The 22,529-nt window shown below is 44.3% G+C and overlaps 1 protein-coding gene across 2 annotated transcripts in view; it reads right to left on the bottom strand.

The window, feature by feature from the left end:
* Nucleotides 1-17,977, bottom strand: part of ETV6 (ETS variant transcription factor 6) — a 214,333-nt gene extending 196,356 nt beyond the window's left edge. For both annotated transcript variants that reach the window (XM_090272850.1, XM_090272851.1), the window contains exon 1: nt 17,742-17,977. In XM_090272850.1, coding sequence (XP_090128976.1) covers nt 17,742-17,774 — 33 coding nt within the window. In that variant the 5' untranslated portion in view covers nt 17,775-17,977. The remainder of the gene's footprint in view (nt 1-17,741) is intronic.
* Nucleotides 17,978-22,529: the final 4,552 nt, after the last annotated feature.

The raw sequence follows: 22,529 nt of genomic DNA, 5'->3' as shown, positions 1-22,529 counted from the left end.
CCCAACTTCTATTAGATCAGACTTCGAAATTACTTACAATACAATGTTGAGAGTGGCAACTGTGGGCCTTCTGTTACAGAATTCTACTATTAGTTGTGAACAGCATTTTGATGTTCTGGGAATGCATACCGGTTTGATGCAGTCTGGGAACTAAAGTAAAGTCCAGGGAATGGGAAACGAGTTTAATGAAAAATTCTTTAAAGATGTGTGTGTTTATGCTTCTGTGAGTGTGTACCCACTTAGACCCTATGTCATATCTCCAGTGAGATATCTGCAGTGAGAACTGCAAGGAGTTGTAGGGTTTGAAGACATGGCCCTGAGTTCAATCCAGCACACCTGGAGGAAAGCCAAGTGGAGGAGCTACCTTCCATCTCAGAGTGCAGGGCTTGCCAAAGGGATTAGGCTACTGGCCCAGGAGGTCTCACATCCTGCTCTGAAGATGGCCAGGGAGGAGGCTTGTGCTTGTGTGTGTGTTTGTTTAACAGAGGGAGCACACCTGGCTGGGCAGCTGTGCAATCTGATACCACAGGGGGAAAATTTCTTCCCAGACTCAACTTGTGATCAGATTCTGCCCTGAAGCATAAGGCTTAAGTGTCCTTGCAACTTTTATCCAGAAGAAAGACAAACATACTAAGGAGTCCTTCTTCAACACCAGCCAGGGGTCGGAAAAATGGAGGAAGTTCAGACAAAAGCCATGGTGTGGTGGTGTCTTTGGTCACTGAGTGTCACCTTCGCCCCACTGAAGTCTGGTCAGAAACAAGGCTATTCCTCAACAACCCTGATCTCATGGAATTTTCTTTTCAATAAAAGTAATTGCTAAAATATAACAGCACACTCCCTTTTTTGGGTAAGACTTGCCAGTGAAAAGTCCTTTCTCAGACCACACATCACAATGTAGGGTTTGGAAAATGTGATAACTCCTACATGGACACTTGTTATTCCACTCCTGCTTACATTTCGACAGCTCATTAAGAAATGTTCTCCTAGTCAGGTCAATTTTTAAACAACTTCAAGTGAAAACAATGACTGATAGCCCTAACAGAGTCATTGAGGTTCACATGTTATTCTTAAGCAGGTTGCTAGAACTGAGATCACAATTCCTCCCAGGACTAAATGGAGGCAGTCCCACCCAAGATTAGATTGTGATACACTCATTGTCAGGAACCCTAATTCCCATCAGTGTGAAGCCCCCATGTTCCCTGAGCAGTCAGCTTACTGACGGAATCTGGTAAGGCAGGGAGAGGGAGGAAGTGTATGGGGAAGGAAACGGCCTCTACATCAACAGTCTTGGCAGTGGAGATGTTGGGAAAGGATAGCAACAGTGGGAGGAAACCCGACAAGACACATTGTCCAAGTATGAGGTATATGAGCTGAGTTCACGAGAGGGCACACCCTTAGCGGCCACCCCCACCTTAGCAGTTTCATCGATGTGTGTTTTCCCTGGGAACACGTGGACCTATGCTTTGCTCTTCCCCGCGGTGGCTCAGATTAGCATTCCTGTAACAACTCCCAACTTGCCACAGAAACCCTCTTGGAGCCAGAGAGGGGCAAGGGTAACCTGGGGCTCCTGAGAAGACAGAAAGGCCTCAAGTAAAGCAGTGTGCGGACAACCCACCTGCAGCCAAGATGACATCAAGGCCAGCAGGGCTGCCAGGCAGATGCAGCGTGGGTCTGGAAAAGACAGCCCCTGGCAGATGGCCAGGAAAATCTGGCAGATGTCAGTTTGGAGAGAATTGTAAAAAAAAACAAACAAACAAAAACAAACCCTTGCTGAAGTCTGTTGGGTTCAGGAAGTTAAAACTTCGCTATCCTGATGCTCCATATCCCTGCACTGTGTCAACGGCAACAAGAATAAGGAAAATTGAGCCATTTGGGCGTATGTGGAAGGTCCAGGTGTATCTGCTTCTATCTAAAAATACCCGACTTCTCCTGACTGGCCCATTTCACACTTAGCAGACAGTTCATAACCTCAATACACTCTCCCAATAGTCTCCTCTTTAAGCAAATAGCACTGAGTTGTCTACCGTAAACAGACACGTGAAGGCTGTCACACCATCCATTAAGACGCATGACTTGGAGTTGTGTTTCTAGTCCTGTGGGACACTCAGTCATTCTCATTAGTTTAGTCCTCCAGGGCAAGACACTGGGAGTGAAATAAGAGGTCATCATCACACATAGGGGACGAGAACATGGGATTTGAAGGAGAAGGCTGAAAAGAAGCGACCCACTTGAAGGGCAATCCCAGATTTGGAAAGGCCATTGCAGACGTCATGGAAGGCTCAGAAAGCTATGCTGCTCTTGCAACTTATCTCTGCCAATCAGCAGCAGAGGAACGAGGCACGGGAATGATGGGCAGTCCCACACAGTGGTGACAGGCCGCTGGGTCCCAGAGCAGCCCAGCTAGCAAAGGTAAGACTGCACACAGCTGCAACGAGCAGCCGTCAGCTCACTCTTCCTCCTCCAGAAGGCATCTTGAGCTACGTCGAGGACAAGAGGATGGACAAGTGATGAAGTTCGTTTGTTTTGGGCTGTCCATGCTTCTTCTTGTACATCTGGCCTGAATGTCTTCAAGCCTTTTCTCCAGCTTTCTGTGCTCCTCTCTGGAAGGTGAGCAATGGAGCGGCAAAGAATGAGTGGGTGCTACGTGTGCACAAGTACATTCAGTGCTTAAGCCCATGGGAACACTTCAGGGTTGGGGGTGGCAGTGCGGTTAGCCCTGACACGGCAACAAAAATGAGGCCTTCCTCTACCTTCCAAGGTCATTGCTCAGGATTAGGACTTCGTGAGGTCTTTATCTTACAATTTCCTTCTGTCTTGCAGAGCCTAGTACCTACTGAGCCCTTACCAGAAGCTTAATAAATACTTGCTGATTTAAAGACTTCTGTTCAACCCACATACACTGGACCATCTGTGTGTCCAGGGAATATAAAAATGAATCCATCAGACTCCGGCTCTCAGTGGACGTTCCATGCTAGTTAGAGGATGATAAGCAATTAAACTATACTAGGATCATTGCAAGTAACAAAGGCATGTTCAACACAGCATGACCAACACTGTGCCTGTCAGCAACAAGGAAGGCTTCAGATGACAAATTGGCTACAGGGCAGAAAAAGGATCAGGGGAAGATTCCAGGCATAAAAGTCCATTATGTGGTTTGGGAGAACAGCAGGTTGTTGGCTGGAACATAACGTGGAGGGGGAGGTTAGAGATGATTCTAGAAAGGCAGACTGTACAGGGCTTCACATGCCATGATAAAGAGCTGGGTTTTACCCTGAACTGCAGTGTCAGAAAGAAACTGGTGTGACAAAGTTTTATTTGCAAAGAACCAATCTGGGTTTGATTGGAAGGTGCATGAGTGGAGCTAAGACAATCAGATGAGAGAGAGCTGAGAGTCTGGGGTCAGAAGGAAGACAGTGCAACTCAGGATGGAGATGGAAGAACAGTGTAAGAGATACTGGGTTGTAGGTCCAAGAGGATAGTACATCTGCCCTCCAGAAGCGTATGATCCAGTAGCCTAAAGGAGCAACGGTGGGGGAGTCTAGCAGTATGTTGTGGACCAGAGAATGGTCATCACTCACTCTCCTTAGTCCTGGATGGCTGTTGTGGCAGTGCTGGCTTTAAGTTGGCCTTTGAAGAATGGCAGAGAGGTGACTTGGCAGAACTATTCATTGACTCTCCTTCTTTTGGCTATTCTCCCCTGAGATTCATGTCCTGAACAGTTTTATTTCGTCGGCAGCCGTCCGTCTCGAGAGACGATGGTGTAGCTTCTTAAGAGTCTATCTGCACCGCCGAGAATGGCTGTGCAGTCCGACTCGGGAGTGACACGGTATCTGTCTCCTCCCGTGTTGAATCGACATCTTGCGACGAAGCTACAGAGCCTGGGCAGGGTGATATGGAGGGTCTGCTGTTGCCCATGCAGCAGACCCCCCCTCTCTTCGCAGCTGAAGGGTCCAAGGGAAAGACGGAGTCAATACAGCTTGGCTTCAGGTGCGCCGCAGGAGTTGCCGGTGTTGACTACAACGTCAAACCGCCTTAGGGACTCCGGCTCCGGATTTTCTGTCGGGGTTTACTCCCTTAGCCTTTCCCCTGAAGAGGTATGCCGCAAGGCAGCGGAGGTTTTTTGGAGTCAGAGTTTTCCTTCTCTGATGTACCCTGACTGGAAGATCGAACCAGCGACACTTAGCTCGCAGGCCGACGCTCAATCCACTGAGCTAAACCAGCCAGGGCCAAAACAGTTTTATTTAGCTCTGTCTTTATGGTATAAGACTCTTAGATGGATTCTTTTAACAGAAACCGCCACCAGAAATAGCTGCCGTCTCTCACATTAATCCTGCTCATCAGCCTCTTGACAGTATCTAACCTAGGTGGGACAAAGTAAATAAATAAAAACAATAATAATAAGGCTTTGCCAAGCTGGCAAACTGATCTAGTCAGAGGATTGTAAGAGACACCTGTTTGTTTGTTTGTTTTTTTTAACACAACAGCTGCGAACACAGTACAAGGATGGCATCCTAGTTATAAGAGAGTTATCATTAAAACCTAGTAGCAGCAGAAACTGGTATGAACCAATTTTCAGCAATGTCACCTGAATGTAGAAAGAAGTTCAAGTTCGATTCAACACATATTACAAACCCTGCTTTGCTGAACTTGGGAACCTCAATGCTGGTTTGCTAACAAGGAGGTGATTATCTCTTCTTCAAGTATTCTAAATCCTTAAAGCATCTATTACATACTTAGGGTACTATCATAAACAAACTGAAGCTTTTTGAAGATTGGTTGATTTATGCCCTGTGGCTGACCGAACACCTCTTCATTTAAGCCAGCTTAAAGAAAGAAACCAGACTATAGCCCAATGTAGAATGTGGATACTACTGAAGAAGCAACTAACATTTAGCATTATCTTTTCAGTTCATTGGCTACTGCAGATATAAACACACATAAGCGACCAACTTAGAAACTCCACAGGCAAATTACTTCATAGCTGCAATGTCCACATTACCTTCCCAGATCAGACCAAGGAGATGCCCTTAGAAGCAGCTTGTTATCAGCCCCTCACACTGCTTGTTAACAATCTGTTTATAGCCCGTCAGAAAGCCAGCCCTCCAGGGAGATATATTTCATATCTCTATGTAAGGTTTCTTTGTCATAAGGCTGGATTTTGTACAGTCTTTCACTCTGTAAGCCAGAAATCAGATTATACCATAGCTTCTGTGACTTCTGACCCTGTAAGCATGCCATGTATGGGCATATGTGCAAAGAGTCACAAGAACAAAGCAGAATGATGCCCAAGAAAGCACAAGTCATTCCATACAGTCCTGACTAGAACTAAAAATAGCACGCAAGGCATGGTGTCAGCTACCCTCTCACTGTACTCACTAGAACACGCTAATTCTAACCTCCAGTGTTGATTCTTAAACTTGGGCCTTCAATAACAACCTAGGAACCTTACCCCAACCCAAAAGTTCCTTTCTAGGCTTTGGAGTGTAGAACAATCTTTCAATGCACTTCAATTATGAGGCCAAACATGCACACCAATGCAAACAAAGAGTGAATCTAAAATTGTGATTTTCCCCCCCAAAGCCTAACATTTGTGCCCCGGGGACCCTAGGACAAGCAGAAAGACTGCCTTTCTGGCAAATGCTATCCTAAAAACCCCTGAAGTGGTCAACTGCCCACCATGCAGCCAGCCAGAATGACACATGCCTCACGCTGCCTGGAGAAATATGCAGCCAGACCTCCTCAAGTAGCACAATCCTGTCAGCACAGGCCCCACTCGGAGTCTCAAGAAGATTAGAGAAGAAAACCCTAGGAATGCAAGACCCAAAGAAGACCCACAGACACTACCAATCTGGGGGCCAGAGCTGTGAAGTGAATTCTTTCCAATAACCCCTTTGGCACTTAGCCCGGCAGGCCACAAACATGGGCATCGAGGCTGAGTAACTGAACTGACCCTGGGCTCTGCAGCTCATCCTAAACTGCATCCAAGTAAGAAACAGGACATGTTGTGAACTCACTTTCACCTGTAACCTAGATACAAATGAACCAAGAGGCAAGAGGCCTGCACTCTCATCCACCCACACCTCCTCCATGGTAAACCTTTAAGTACCACAGCCGACACGGCAATGTACACAGAACCCTCTTCCCCCTACATTGGACAACTCCACATGACAGCCAACCACAGATGCTCCCAGAGGCCTTCGTCCTACCTTAGGCAACCTCCATTTGGCCATTTTCCCAAAATCTTCAAGCAAGACAAATTCTCAGAAGAACCGGCTAACGTGAACGGTCGACTGTGCCCTGGGCCCACCCCTTCCCTCTCGGCTAGAATAACAAGGCCTTTCAGTGGGGCCCACGTGGCTCTGTGCCTTTTTCCTTCTTATGTTTTTAAGGCTCTTTTCCCTCTGACACCTTATCCCACATATCTCCAAGCACAGCACACTGCCTTGCACTCAGAATATAATGAAAAAAATATCCTGCCATTGATGTCAGTGCCTCCTTGTTCATTTTCTAGGGTAGGCAGCTCAGAAAAGCCACGCTGCCAGGAGGGGTGGGAGCATGGAAGACGGGGACACTAAGAGGTGCCCTACTTGAGATGTAACCGAACACCTAGGTCCCTCTGCCCATCGCCCTGCCTGTCTGAGTGAAAGTTAGATACCTTTACAGCATGCTGAAAACGATTAGAGGATCATCACTCCGGCCTTCCTGGGCTCGCCAACATTCCCTCTGGATTCCATCGTGTTCAAACGCAGTGTCTGACCTACAGCTGACTTCTGCCTGCGGAGCAGTGCACCCTCACCATGGAAGTCACGCCCTGCCACAGCACAGAGCCTCACAGGCACAGAAAAGCTGAATGCAGAAGTCAGAAAGTGAGCCTTTGTTTCTCTGGTTCTCTTACCTTCCCAAATGGTATGGTCTCTATTTTCACCCTAAAGTATTTGAGTCAGCAGATGAAGGGAATCACTAAATGGCACAAAGTCAAGTAAGGAGCTGGCGGCTTTCCAGAGGATTTGAGACGTAGTCAGCCAAATTGGGTCATTCAGGTCTCCAAGGCAGGAGAAGAGGAGACTTACTCAGCCTCAGGGAATCTACAGTATTCAGACTTCATTCCCCAAATGACAGCTCTCCCACCTGCATTACCTCACTTGGAATATAGATCAGATCAAAGGGCGCAAAGTGAGAGTGACTACTGACCTGCTGTCCCCACCTCTCACTGGCCATTACTGTCAGGTCTGGTGAGTCAGGAGAGCCCTGGGTATCAACAGTGCAAGGCACTAGTCCAGTGAATGCATGACACGGATTTTTAAATCTTCAACATCTCAAGTCAAAAGAAGGACATAGCAGCTACAAAACAGACCAGGGGTCCAATTCTTAAAATTTTCCATTTCCCAAAACCAGGTGTGCCAACTCTGTGGCAGGAAGTTGGGCAGGAGCACACAAACAGGTCCAAAGAGAACTCACATCTGTTCCCTCAGGTGCCGGCCTTTGATCACAAAATCTATACACAAAAATACATAGCTGGTCCATATGGCAGAGTGAGGAGACACTCCAGTCCAGTTTGTTCTCTGAGGAGTCTGACTGGATGGTTAAGAATAGTCTGGGCAAGACGAATGGTCCAGAAGCAACAATGAATAATGAAGGAACTAGGGTGCAGAAGTTTCCTTCCTTTGTCTGAACTCTTCAGAGCAGTCCACAGCAGACCCCGGCAAACTCCCACTCCCCTCGTTAGCAAGTCTGTACTGCATTTCTTCTTGCCCACTCCAGTGCAGACCTATTTATCTGAGTAGTCAAAATTAGGCTGGAACAACACTAATTCTAAACTGTCTCTTGACCTGGGTTCTTTGTTAGAGACCCCGGCACTGTTCCTAACCACACCCACAGCAAGGGGCCACCTGAGCCCTCCCTCCCTCTCTCATGTGTCAGCAGGGCCACACTGGCCACACCTAGACCCACACTTCCACTAGGGAACAGGGGAAGTGCGAGGGAAATGGGCAACTTCAGGAATAAACAGGCTGCTCTTTGGGGTTGGATTTTTTTTTAATTACAAGGCAGTTTCTATCTGTAGTTCATTTCTTCCAGGAAATACTTTACAGTCAGCATCTCATCTTTGGTTTCTGCTTCCTCACGTACAGGAGGATGTAAGTGAGGCAGGATTACTGACCTCATTCTCCAGATAAGTCTCCAGAAAGAAAAAGTTACGTGGCCCCGTCACAGCCTACTAGAGAGGGGTCAAGGCAGCCAAGAAGAAATCACGACCTTTTGCTGTGTTTTCCAGGAGTGCGGAGGAACGATGTCTCTCTGAACCTAAACAAGCTCTTTCTTCTCATCTACATCTGCTTTCATGGGGTCAGCGGTAGAGGCAGCTAACGTTCTTCTCTCCACTATTCTTCAAAAAGGGTCTTTTGCAGTCTATATTTCACCTTCTTAACTTGTATATATAAAGGAAAACTCGGGAGTACATTTTAAATCCTCAGCAAAGAGAATATAGCTGCTCAAAATAGATAAGTCGGTCCCTCAACATCTAAAAACAAAGGTCCCCGCATGCCCCAAAGTAAAAAATTCGGCTTTTTCCAGCTCTTCTGTATAAACTTCCACTAAGAGCCATCTATTCCCTGCTCTTGAAACTGGGAATTCACCGCCCAGAGCAAACAGTGTCTGTTCTGTGGTCAGACAGACATGGGACTGCCTGTTAAACAAAAGCAGACTGAGGAATTGATGCTCTCTTTTAAGACTCACTCCAGTTGCAAATAATAAGCAACTGTATGAACAAGCAGATCCCTCAACAGGTTTGAATGCTTGAGTTCTGAGTAATAGAGCTAGTTAGAATCACTGTACAGTACTTCCAGGCTCAGGTTTTTTTCCTTTCTTTCATCTCTGGAAACTTATTCAGACCCATACTAGCTATTCCCTCAAAACTTTACTGTAAGATGCAAAAGGCATTTATTATCCTGTAATTGCAGTTGGCTCATCTCTCCTGCTGTTGAGGCGAGTATTCAATTAAAGTTAGAATAAGAGCTTTTCTGAGCACTGACTGAGTGACCCCAGCCCTATGAGAAATTCAATGGCATAGTGACAAGCGTACTTGCTACGTCAGCCAACTTGAGAAGCCTAGGTTTTAGTTCAGGCAGGGAGGGCCGTGAACCAGCCATGTGAACTTGAACCTGACCATTAACATCTCTGGCCTCCGTATTCTCAACTGTATAATCTAGGCAAAGGACTAGAAAGCCTCTAGGCCTTCTAGATCCATACCATGTGGAGGATCATAAAGAGGAAAAAGAACTTTCTTTTTAAAATCTCCATCTGAAAACATCTTTTCATTACTTTTAGAGAGAGAGAGAGAAACATCAATGTGAGAAACATCAATTGGTTGCCTTCTTGTACATGCCCTGACTGTGGATCAAACTTGCAACCTGGATATATGCCCTGACCGGGAATCAAACCCATGAACAACACTCCAACCGAGTCACACCAGCCAGGGCAGAACTAACTTTAAAAAAAAAGCATTATAAGACACTGAACTAGAGAATTTACATATCCCAACAGCCCTAAGAGATCAGCCTTTTTATTACCACTTCAGATGAGTTAACAGGTTCAAGATGAAGATGAACAAGTTCAAGAACCAGATCTCACACTCAGTTTTGTGTGCTCCAGGGTCTGTGTTCTTCCCCTAGAAGCACTCCACAGTATGGCAATGACCTGATGCCTCTTCTCAGCAACCTGCAATCCCCTTAAGGGAAATCAACTTCACAGATAAGAACTCAAGAACAACATCAAACAGAAATACAAATCAAAATCTGAAGCAGATCTGACTGGCACTACATTGTGGCAACACACATCACTGGGCACACTCACCCCAGCAGGGCGGCACATCCTTTTCAGGTCATTCAGGAAATGAGATCGTTTTCCGTATGTCTGACTCCCACATACCAAGGGAAAACACCCCTGAGGAGAACACAAGGTCTGGTGAGCCTGCAGATTTATTGAATAGCTCGTTCCTGACTTCACTGGGGAGTGAAGTATTTTTCTTAAGTCATTCGTCCAGATAGCTGACGTGTGGCCTTTTGAAGCTTAACTTTATTTTATGCCAACCATTTTCGTTGGAGAGCTTTCCAAAATACATTATATGATTTCCTCACTTCCTAAGTCTCATAATTTAAAGTTTGTCTTTAACGAGAACGTCATTATTATGATCGCGAATATCATCAGTCACGGTGTGGTGCCATACAGGGGGGCTTAATGCTATGTGTGTCCTCCCAATGAAGCTATGCTTTTAGAATTCTGGTCGCTTTTTATCAATTTTCCTCTGCCACACTGTTGAGAGGCATGGCCTGAGGACAGAATACCTGACTGTGACTCTGGCTCAGATACAATGAACAAGGTGGCCTCGGGCATGCTATTAAGAAGCCAAGGGACTCAGTTTCGTCATCTGTTCCATGAGAAATTTGGGTTATTCTTTCTTAATCCACTCTTATTGCCTCCATAGGACACCTGTCTCTCTGCTTCATTTACTATATATGCACTGAAAACATGCTTCATGATAGCTGTTCTAATCCAGAAATTTATCAAGTAAAAGCTAAAATTCTCTCTTCATTTAAGTCAATTAAAACAACGCCAGTATGGTCACAGCATCAGGTGAGAGGAAGAGAAAAAAAGATGATTCTTTTGGTAGTGGGGAACCATCAGGGAACACCTGGAAACACTTCAAATAGATTCCTAGAAATCAGTTTCAAAGATGTACACCAAGGATGGTTAAAACACACACACACACACACAAAACATCATGTTTATGGATTGTTTAAAAAGTTTTAAAGGAAACAAAAAATTGTGGAAGGAGAAGAGACTGTCCAGGGAGTGATACAGGTAAGGTGTGTACCCCTGAGGTTGGACAGGGTGAGAGGATATAGCCTCAGCCTGTCACCTGCTTAACTAAGAAGTGATTAAGCACTGGGGGAAAGAAGAGAGGCAGAGAGCAGAAAGAAAGATTTCTGAGAAAAACATGAAGGACTCAAAATGAAGCCCATTGAAAGACAAAATATGACTAGAGAGCATTGGGTTGGTATAAAAATGGAAGATCTGACCATTCGTTCCAAAGCGTGACCACCTGGCTGTCCCTACTATGACAGGATGTCTTGAATAACCCACCTGCACAGAAACCAGAGAGGGAACAAAAGTCAGGACTTCAGTAGACATCTCTAATCTCTACCTGCTCTTTTCCTGCCTCTCAGCTTGGTTTACCTGAAGCCTTACCATCTCCCCATCACTCTTAGTTTCCTAGTTTTCTTCATAGCAATGGCTGTACTTGAGAACAGTGTCATGGGAAATGCTTTGGAACAGCAGTCCCACGAAGTAGATGCTGGCTGGCCCTACGGCTGCCAGGTACAGCCTGTGAGAACTCAGGCCAACACATCGCCTAACCAGTCTGGGCTTCAGGTCCCTCATTTGCAAAATGGGGAGAAACACTGCATCCCTGAGAGTTGTTAAGACTGAATGAGAGATAATGTAATAAAACACTTAACACTAGGACCATTGACTAAATGATGGGGATGATGATGATGATGATGAAGGAGGAGGAAAAGGAGGAACTATAGAAGCAATGACCACTAAAACAGCTCACAAACACCTTTAATTATATAGAATGTATAAAGCTCCCAAGATGCAAGTGTTTGACAGTTTTCCATTAGCATGGTCCACAGGACTGAGTGAGCATTATGCTCACCTGGAAGTCCACGCCTATCAAACTCAGGCTAATGCCTTCCTTAATCAGCCCCCCTTCCCTGCCCATGCTCTGAAAATTCCAATTCATTTAGACAAAGGCCAGGCTGATCTGTGTATTTTCACAATCTATGAGGAAAAGGTTACCCAGCATATAATATATTTGCTGTAATATGCATATTTTGACACTGAAGGAACAGTTTCAAACACATAGGAGCACTTGTTCCAAAAGATGATACAAGTCACTTTTGCCTATTCACCGAGGCGCACCGAGATGTCCCAGTAGGTAACATTTTATTAGTTCGGTTCCTGATATTCAAAACTCAATAAAACTGTGTTTGTTTGGTAACAGGCTATAATTCTAATTTCTCACTAATTTAGTCTAGTGTTTTGCTCCCCAAATACTAGGTCTGGCAGTGAACGGTCTTTAAGCGGGGCCCCTTTGGGTGTGGGAACCCTGAGTATTCGCACACTCATTCTGTTCAACAAATACACACAGAGATTAGATTCTTAAACACATTTAAAAACAAGTACAGCAGTGAAGGACTCTGCCAGAAAACAAACTCCAGTGTTCTTTCTAAAGTAGCATTCACAGAGAAAAAATATGTCATTTGTATACTCCACACCCTAGGGGGCTCCATTTGACACTGAGTCACTGAATTGGGAGATCCCACACCACAGGGCAGCTTTGGAAAATGGATAATAAAATGCAACTGCTCTTCAAGTTAGTCCCAACAACTCCTTACCCCATCACCCACAACCTTCCTCTGTATAAATGCAGCTCAACTCAGATTGATAGAATTTGGTTTATTTCCACCTTCCTCTAGTGCCCCGTTGGGTGTATTTTTTAAACTTGACTTGTCTATGCTAAGGAGGAGATAAGCTATTTCTCTAGGACCAGCTGCCATGTTTTTGGCCAATACTGTCTGAAATAGGGAACTTAACCACACATAAATCGAGGTACAAGTTTGGTTGCCCCTGGATAAACGAGCCTCTGGTCCACTTAAGGATTCCTCCAAAAAAATCCTGATAACAGGTCTGGTGCCCTCAGCTCAAAGTAGAAGTACCAGTCACTCACTCACAGAAAAAGAAAAGTACTATCGCATCCTACCCCTCCCATAGTGGGTATATATCTGAAGACCTCAAAACAGGATCCTGAAGAGATATTTGCACACTCATGTTCACCCCAGCTTCATTCACAACAACCAGGAGATGGAAGTAAACCAATTCCATCAACAGATGAATGGGTAAATAAAATGTGGCTTCTACAGTACGGCCTTAATAAAAAAAAAAGAACAAGAAGAAGGAAACCTTGTCACATGCTATAACACTGATGGGCCTCAAGGATATTATGCTAAGCAAGATACAAATAATGTATGGTCGCACACATATGAAGTATCTACAGCAGTCAAAATCAAGGGCTGGGAAGAGAGAAGGAGAAATTAACTTTTGGTGGGTGGAGATTTTCGCAGCTGCAAGATGAAAAAGTTCTATAAATCTGTTGCACAACAATGTGAACATACTTAACACTACAGAACAGTACACTTAAAAATGGTTAAGATGGCCCTGACTGGTGTGGCTCCATTGGTTGGACATTGTCCCACAAAGTGAAAGGTCACCGGTTCAATTCCTGGCCAGGGCACATGCCTGGGCTGCAGGTTCAGTCCCCAGTTGGGGTGTGTGCAACAGGTAACCAATCAATGTTTCTTTCTCTCTCACATCAATGTTTCTCTCTCTCTCTCTCTTCCTCCCTTCCTCTCTAAAAATAAATTTAAATTATTTTTATCTTAAAATAATTAAAGTGGTAAATTTAATGTTATGTGTTTTGTACTGTAATTTAAAAAAATTATTGCTGTGAATGGTACAAATACAAGTCCATTAAGCCCTTCTTCCCTCATCTCCTACTCCTACTCCTTCCTCTTCTCACATCTAACAGTATATCCCCTCTGCCCAATGTTCCCCCCACACACCATCTTCCTTGGCACATACCTCCGTGCCCTCATACCAGCTGGCTTGCGATTAAAATGGACCAGGCTAGGAAATGCCACAGAGAGTACAACCTATTGTATCGAATTTCCTTGGCCTTTTTTAGGGCTGAGAACCAGGAGGCCTGTGTGGCTCTAAACCTGGCTCAGTCACCAATCAGCTAAGCAAAACCAGTTAGCTCTCTGGACCTCTTCTCTATAAAAATAAGACGTTGGCCCAGTGATCTTTCAGCTCTGAATGTCTATAAGTTCCCTGATTTGATTGACAAGAAACAGGAAAACATAGAAGCCTGCTCATCTGAACCTTCTAAAGTGATTCTGAAACTTCCTTTGCTGTATCTTTGATTCAATTCCTTATGATTTTTTTTTTTTTTTTGGTCTATTTGTATTTAGACACAAAAGCAGTTCCTGAAAATGTTATCAAAATAATACCAAAATTCTACTGATGATAACTTTGGGGCAGACAACCAGGGAGTGTTTTAGGCTTCCCTGAGACAGTAGTGTGACCCCATTAAATACTTTGTGCAAACTAGTAGATGAAGGTGTTAAGTCTCCCTGAGGTGTACGGGGACAGACAGAGGAAAGAGCAATGACCTCATCCCATGTCTCTCTTCAAATCAGCAAGCATTACTGAGAAACATTTCTGTGCCATGTGCCAAGCTAGGTACTGGGACGCCAAGTTAACCACCATTAAACCCAAGGAGCTCAGAGTCCAATGGGGGAAACCCAGAGAGTCTTCCAGTTAGTAGCAAAATAAAGAGATTTCGTCTGCTCATAAAGCCAACCAGTACAGAGGGCAGGAGAGAGGGAGAGTTATATGACTAGGTTTTGTTTTCTGGATAGCCCTCCCTGACTAAAGAGCCGTGCCAAGCCTTACGGAGCACTGTGTCTACTGGGCCATAACCACTTTCCGCTGCAACTTGGCTGAACTTAAAACTGAACAGGTGACTTGAAGGTGAAGGCTGATGATGGAAAAGACAGCCTCTTCCTTCCTCCTTTGACCAGTACAGTCAGCCACTAAATCCTCTGGGGAAAAAAAAAAAAAAATCACTGGATTTTTTAGATAGTTAGGTGTCCCTGTCCTTACATTTGAACAACCCCAGTCAGAAATGGAAGCATTTAACCCTCCCTAGGAGAGCGTCACTACACATGCCCAATGAAGAGGAACAGTGTTGGGCTCAGTGATAGTTTAGGTGACCTTAAGCAAGTCAACCTGTTGTCTGTAAAATGCGGGCCTGATATTAACTGCCCTAGGTGAGGGGAATGTGCTTTGAAAGCACAAAATGAACATAAAAGCCACTATCGTGCATACACTGGCAACCAGTACCATATAAGCAGTGCTTATAATGGTGACACTGATTAACTCAGAAACTTTCACCCTGGAAATTCCACCTAAATGGTCCACTATTCAGAAGTAAACCAAGTCCTTCCCTCTGTGGCTGCCTCTGGTTCTCTGTGCTCCATCACCCCAGCTGCCTGCTGACCAGCTGCCTGTATGGAATGAGAGCAAGGGAGGAAAGTTTCAGGAATGGAGAGGAGCAAGGGAAATCTCTTCACACGCAGAGAGCCTTCCATGTCACATGTGTCCAGCACATCTGATTCATCAGTTCATCCTTGAAAGACTCTGACATCCATTCTCCACTCCACAGAGAAGTTTATTAATAGTTTACTGAACTCTAGAAGCAATCCCAGGACTTGCTTGCGGGTTACCAGCAAACACATTTATTATGCACTGTAGCACATCCCAAGGACTAAAGGAAACACGGCACACACAACCAGAACATTTTCAGATGACCTGGAATAATCCCACTCCTTGATCGCCAGCACTTATTATTGGAACACTGTGAATTAAACACATTCCTCGGAAAAACACACTTCACATATGTGCTCTCAAACAGAGTGTCTGTAAGTCTGTATACTTGCTCCACAAAGAACAATCCAAAATAAGATACTTCTATTACTAGTAAAGAGCATTTACATTTATTTTTCTTAATTACACAGAAATACAGCCATGAAAAGAGGCACCTAAAAAGAAGTCAGAGGCTAAATAATAAGGAAAGAAATGACAGGCAAACTATGGCTCCGATTTTTGTGTCACCTTTAAGAAAGTGTTTTGTTGGGGTTTGGGACTGGTTGTGTGTGTGAGGGAGAGGGGGTATGGAAAGGGGCTGATGTGCTCTTCTCCCACTAAAACACAGTGAAATGAGCCACTTGGTAGCACTTCTGTCTGCAGCACACAAACATAAGCCTATCAGAATAGTGGGGATAACAGTCTCTTTTGAAGCGGCATCAAGAAAAGTCACGGAAAGGTTTTTTGTTGTTGTTTCAACCTAAAATTACTGCCCATCATTGGCCCAGGTTTTCTTGGTGTCTGATTTACTGGCGAGCTAAATACAATTTACTGATTTAATACCCTATTATTTAGTTACCTCTGTTTGTGTTATGAAGTGTCAAATAAATTAGATTATCCATACCCTAGAATTTTTCTGAACCTATTGGAGAGTCTAATTTACGCAGCAAAAGAAACTGGTTTGGAAGTAGCAAAGTATCCTAAGTTCTTTACTCTGACACCCCCTCCACCACAAAAGTATTGCTACCCCCCAGCTGGGTATGATCACAGAAGCTGAAAGTTCCATTGGGCATTTTAGTAAGGCAAAAACAAAGAAACCCAACTGACTTTTTCAGTTCACATCAAACCCATGAAAATATTCCCTGATAAGAAACACTAAGATCTGAGTACAAGTATGAAAACTTAGTAAGCCTATTTGATAAAATACTGTTTCCCCTAAACATATGCTAATGAAAAGCGGCGTTCAAACAGGAATGGTTACCCTAGTTCCCCACAGATGAAGAAAACAGGTTATTTGTTCATTGTTCCTGCAATGTGTCTACTCAATAAACACACACTAAATGGGCCAAACCAAAACCAAACAAACCAGCAGCTTCAGCCTCTCACAGAAGCAGACAGCCTTTCCACCTGGGTACTAATGGAACCGTGAAATAAATAGTGGCCAAGAAAGGCAGCCATGGGAAAAATAATTGGGGGAGATGGACAAATCATTCTGCCTCCTCACGGTGGCAAACTTTACAACTTCTGAGAAGCAACAAACGGAAGCGCCACCAGCCTACAATAGAGACAGACAGACAGATAGATGTGCGCAAACAAAAGTACTTGGAAGCCAAGAACGGTGCCTGCAAATATCCAGCACCCTGCATTTGCAGTACTGCGAAACACGGCCAGAAAGCCGGGAGATTTCTCCTCTTAGATATCCTCCCTGCACTGTCAAACGAGGAAGGTCATTTTGCCCGGTCACTCAGATAATTCCTTCTCTCCCTGCATCACAGTTTTCTACTTTGGGATTGCTCAACTTGCACATGCATCGTTGTAAAATAAACATTCAGCAACTTTATTCACCTTATTTCAGAGAGAGAGAGAGAGAGAGAGAGAGAGAGAGAGAGAAAGACATTCATTGTGCAATGCCCAGGAAAAGCTGACACCAGGACTGTCTCTCCGACAAGCGCTTGCAATTACCATCAGAGGTGGGGAGATCCTGTCTGATCAAACCTAGGGAGTCCTTAAAAAAAACAAGCGATTCCATCCCCAATAGGGGCCGGAGAACTTTTTTTCTAAGGGGACCACCCCTCGGGAACAAAAGTTACATTTCAGTCACATGGTGGGAGTAGGAGTAGGGAGCAGTTTTTGTTGTTGTTGTTTTTTTTTAAGCGCACTAATTACGGGGGTGTTTTACAGTTCTAGAGACCACTCGGGCTCCTCCTGACCAATTGCGATGGGCATTTCATTGTCAAAAAGAAAGGGGGTGGGGTGGGGGCGATGGAGCCGGCAGGGGGCTCGAAGGGGAAGTAGCAAGGTTACACTAAAGGATACAAACAGCCGCCGCGAGCCGCATCTCTTTCCCTGGCGCCCCAAATAATCTCCTGCGATGAGAGCGACTGCAGTAGCCCCCTCTGAAGAGCCCAGCACGACTACCCTGGCCGGTGCAGCTCAAGGTTTTCGACCACGGAGAAGGAGGGGGAGAAGATCTTTACCTTAATGCTACACTGAGCAGGAGTCTCAGACATGTCTCACAGCGAGAGAGATCAGGAAGTTCTCAGTTTTTTTCCACTTTCCTTTCCTCTCCCCAACCCAGAAACGCTCCACGGCCAGTCGGACGCGGTCATTTAAGAAGTTTCTTCAGCATCTCTCCCGGCAGCCGCCCCGGGGGTCTGCGAGCGCGCGGGGCGGGCGGGGCGGCGGGCGGAGTTGGGTGCGCTGGGCGGCGGGGGCGTGGGAGCCGGGCCCCGGCGCAGCGGCGGGGTCTGCAGGTCGCGGCGCGGCGCGGCGACCGGGGGCGCAGCCCGGCCGGCCTCCCGCTCTCTCCTCCCACCCGCGGCCGGCGCCCCCGCCCCCCGCCCTCCCGCTGCTCTCCCTCGCTCGCTCTCTCGAATGTTTTCCTTCCTGGAAGAGAGAAACTGAAAGGCAGAACGGAGAAAGCTCTTTGCTCATTGATCTTGAGAGTTTCAGTGCAGAAACTGACGCGAATTCCCAGCACTGAGCTCCGTCTCTTAAAGGAGCCACCAGGAAATAAAAGCTCGGGTTACAGCCCGACATCGGGGAAATAAAAGCTGGCTGGGGGGAGGGGCGCCGGCGGGGGCGCGGGCGGAGGAAACCCGGGAAGCGGGGCCGCGCGATGCCGGGCTGCTGGCAAGGCGGGCGGCACAGCCCACCCACCGCAGCGCGGCCATGGCGCGGGCGCCCGCCCTCCCCGCCGCGCCCCTCTGCCGGCCCGGGACCCGGGTTTCCTAGGCTGAACCAAACAATTGCTTCGCTCAAGGAAGACATGGTTAAAAAACGTTACATCGGGGCCCAGGAAACCACAAAACAGGTTTATTAAACGCCTCCCACCTTCCCCAGCTCCGTCTCTTCGATGCACAAGGTTTTCCCCCTCCAAGCACAGAACATTATATATGAAGGGACATTCCAGTAAGGACGCAGAATCCAAAGGAGGAAATAAAACAATAGCCTTTGTTCTGCTTCTCGACTGCTGCCTCTTTAAGAGAATCCACCAGGAAATGGGAGATCGGATTACAGCCTGCACACCGGGAAATGTGGGGAGAGCGAGCGCCGGAGCGCGACGCCGGAGACAAAGCCCCGGCGGCCGCTCTGCAGTGGCAGGAGGACGGCCGGGTGGGGGGATTCCCCGCTAAGGTGGGCGCCCGGAAAGGAGGACGCACCGCGAGCGCCAGTCTGGGGCTGCGACCGCCGCAGGCGCTTCCCGCACCAAGCACGCGTTCTAGGGAAGGGAAGGCTACTGGGCAGTTATCAAAGACAGTTGAGTTCCTTTTCCTGACCGCCCTCCCCCTTCCTCCCCGTTTCGAAATACTCTGTCCATTTAAAGAAATAGCGGTCGCTATCAACCGAAATAGGTGAGTCGACTGCAAACTTGACAGGCCATGTTCCTGAAAATAAAAGCCCTCCCCAGGACCACTGCTCTGAAATGGTCATCGGCCGATTGAACGACTCTGCTACCAGGGGAGCAATAAATGATTGGAAGAACAATTGAGGGGGAAGTTAAGTCGGTGGAGCTGAGGGTTCTAGTTCAGGGCATGTATAGGTGGTCTGATTATTTATTATTATTATTATTTATGGGCTCTCTAAGCGCTGTTAAGTACCCACTTAAGACTGAGAAGATTATAATTATATTTAAATTCTAAACTCTGCTATTACATACACAGGGGTTTAATGTGTAGATGTGTGTTATGTTCCAGATATACAAGTACACATATAAATATAGTGCGTGTATTTCTACGTACAGACCAGGACAGATTTCCCAGATTATCCCCGTCCTACCTACTGTCCCTCACTTCTCCAAAAGTTCAGGCTTTTTCACTTGCTCACCAGAACACTCTGAACCAGAATTTATTAAAGGGATTAGGGTGGAAAGAATCCTGTTGCTGGGAAGGTGAGGATAATGGGTATTTGAAAGCGTCCAGGGACCTTAGCAGTTTTTGTCACCTGGTAGTCCTGTCCTCCCCAAGAGAGCTCACGTCCACAACAACTCCTCTTGGCGCACCTGTTGCCTCTCTACCCCAACAATTAATCTATCTGCTTTTGATCTCTGGGCTGATGTTGCAAACGTTGGTTCTGATGTCCTATTGCTGGGTTAAATCCTAGAAACCTCGGTATAATAGTGGGCAACTCGCAGCTTCTAAATAGGGGCGCTGAATAGAACCTATCTCATTAAGATTCTTGTATTAAATGAGCAAATATATACAAAGTACTCAATAACCTGAATGCTTTTTACATATTATATGTGCTCAACTAATGTTAGCTACAATTATTTAACCTCATGACTGAAACAGCTCTCAACCTCCCTTTCTATCTCCTTATCTTCTCCAGGTGACTCATTGAAGCAGTAGTTTGAATTAGAATGGATTGTATGTAGTCCGAAAGCAAAATACACAGTGGAAACTGTGGCAAAAATTGCGTTTAGACTAGGGATTGGCAATCTCTTTTTGTGAAGGGGCCGATAATGAATAATTTTAGGCTTTGTGCACGGAGGTAACATTGAGTAGGTACTTATATAACAAGAGAAAATAAATATCCACAATTTTTATTGACAAAAATGTAAGGTGTAATAGTAATAATAATTGTAATACAGGTCTAATGATGAGAGGAATGGAATTCTTTTGTGGGGGGGTGGTGAGTAGCATTTCACTTAAACCCCAATTCAGGTGTTCTCTATCATCAAAACTAATTGTAAATATTTATCTGTTAATATTGATTGATAATGAGATTTTACAGGTTTCATTTTTTAAAATATCTTTTCACCCAGATACGTACTGTCAAATATATCAATCCATGAGCATATGGTTTTTTGAGCATATTCATTGTTTAGCAGGCATTTATACCATTCTATTAGAATTCTGTAAATTCTCTTGATAGTTCCCTTTTAGCATGTCATTACATTACAGATAATCACTTCCAATTGAAGGTTAGGTGGAAGCACCTCAGTTGCACAGTTACATGGATTTTAAATATGAAAATTTCCTTTTCACATACATCCAAATCCACAAACCACTGTTGTAACTGTAGTTTGAGTTGAAAAAAAAATAAATGCTCCAAATTTGTGTCAGAATGGAAATCTTGATTCTTGTTTTAACTTTTGGTAGCACGGGAAGTGTATAAAGCAGATTAATATTATTTGTGATTCAAACAATGTTAGTTGTATCAAGGTGATTTAACTGCAGCATAAGCTTCACACATAGCTCTTTTGCCTTGTAGTTTTAGGTTGAATTCATGAAAATCGTTATCACGTGTGTAGCAAAAGCTAATTTCCAAAGCTTCCAGTGTTTAACAATAGTGATTGAGGGAAGTTCTTTTCATTAATTCATTTCCATTTGTCAGTTGTTTTCTCTTTGTCTTGTTTCCTGACTTATTTTAGGTAAATCGGGTGTTTTTTAAATATTTTGTTTAAATTCCTAGGTTGTCGTTCTAGTTTTTCTTCTTTATATTAAGGATAGTGTTTGTTCTCAAAATTACAATTTGCATCTTTAATGATCACAGTCTATCTTCAAGTAATATTATTTTATTTTATGACTATAAGAAATTTACCACAGCATGATTTCATTTGTCCCTCTCCCATCCTTTGTATTGTTTTATATTTTATTTCTGCATGTTATACATTGTAGGGTTTTTTGACATTTAAAAATTGTGAATATATGTATTTAATGAAAGTAATAAAATACATGTCTCTTGTTAATTTTCCCAGACTTGTCATTTATGGTACTCTTTAAAATTTCTTCTTGCAGATCATATATTATTTCCCTTTGGCCTGAAGAACTTTTTACAACATTTCTTGTAGTGCAGTTTGTTGAAGGTGAAGTCTCTCAGCTTTTGTCTCTATGAGGATGTCTTTATTTCACATTCACTTTTGAAGAATACTTTTCACTGTATATAGAATTTTAGGTTGACAGATTTTTTCCCTTTTGACACTTTAAACATGTCATTCTATTTCTATCTCCATTATTTTCTTATTAAAAGTCATTTGTAGTTCATATTTTAGCTGTGTGTCATGTATTTTTTTCTGGATACTTTTAAGATCTGACTTCTAAATTTGGTTTACAGAATTTTAACTATGATGTGCCTAGGTATACTTATCCTTCTGTTTACTCTGCTTGATGTTGGCTGCAGTTCTTGGACCAGTAAGTTGATATTTTTCATTGTTTTTGGAAAATTCTCATCTATTATCTCTTTGAATATTGTTTCTGCCCATTCTCTCCTCTCCTTTTATTGCTTGATAATACAAATGTTAGACCACATGACATTGTTCCATAGGTCTCAAATACTCTTTCTAAAATAATTTTTTTCTTTGTTTTTCAATTTGGTTGCTTTTATTTATCTCTTCAAATTTCTTTCCTCTGTATTGTCCAGCTTACTGTTAAGCCTATCTAATACACTACTTCTAATACTGTATTTTTCCTAGAATTTCCTTTTTAAAAAAATATAATCTTCATCACATTTCTGAAGTTGCCCATATCTTCATACGTGGTTTCCACTCTTTCCTCTGAGTCCCTTAATATTTTTGTCATGCTGTGATAATTTTAGCACCTGGGGCTATTGAGGGTTGTCTTTCTTGACAACGGTATACATTTTCCTGCTTTTTTTTGTATGTGTCTTAATTTCTTAAATTTGTGCTGGACATTTTATGTAAAAACACAGTAGACAATGAATTAAATGATATTTTTCTCCAAAAGGCCACTTTATAAGGCCACTGGAATTGAGGCTGAGTAAATATAATCTGTATTATATTTATTCTATATTTATATTATAGTTAA

Source organism: Furipterus horrens, unplaced genomic scaffold, assembly GCF_987537825.1.
Source record: "Furipterus horrens unplaced genomic scaffold, mFurHor1.1.pri manual_scaffold_4, whole genome shotgun sequence".
Lineage (NCBI taxonomy): Eukaryota > Metazoa > Chordata > Mammalia > Chiroptera > Furipteridae > Furipterus > Furipterus horrens.
The sequence above is the reverse complement of the archived record's forward strand: the minus strand, read 5'-3'. Positions and strand labels throughout refer to the sequence as shown.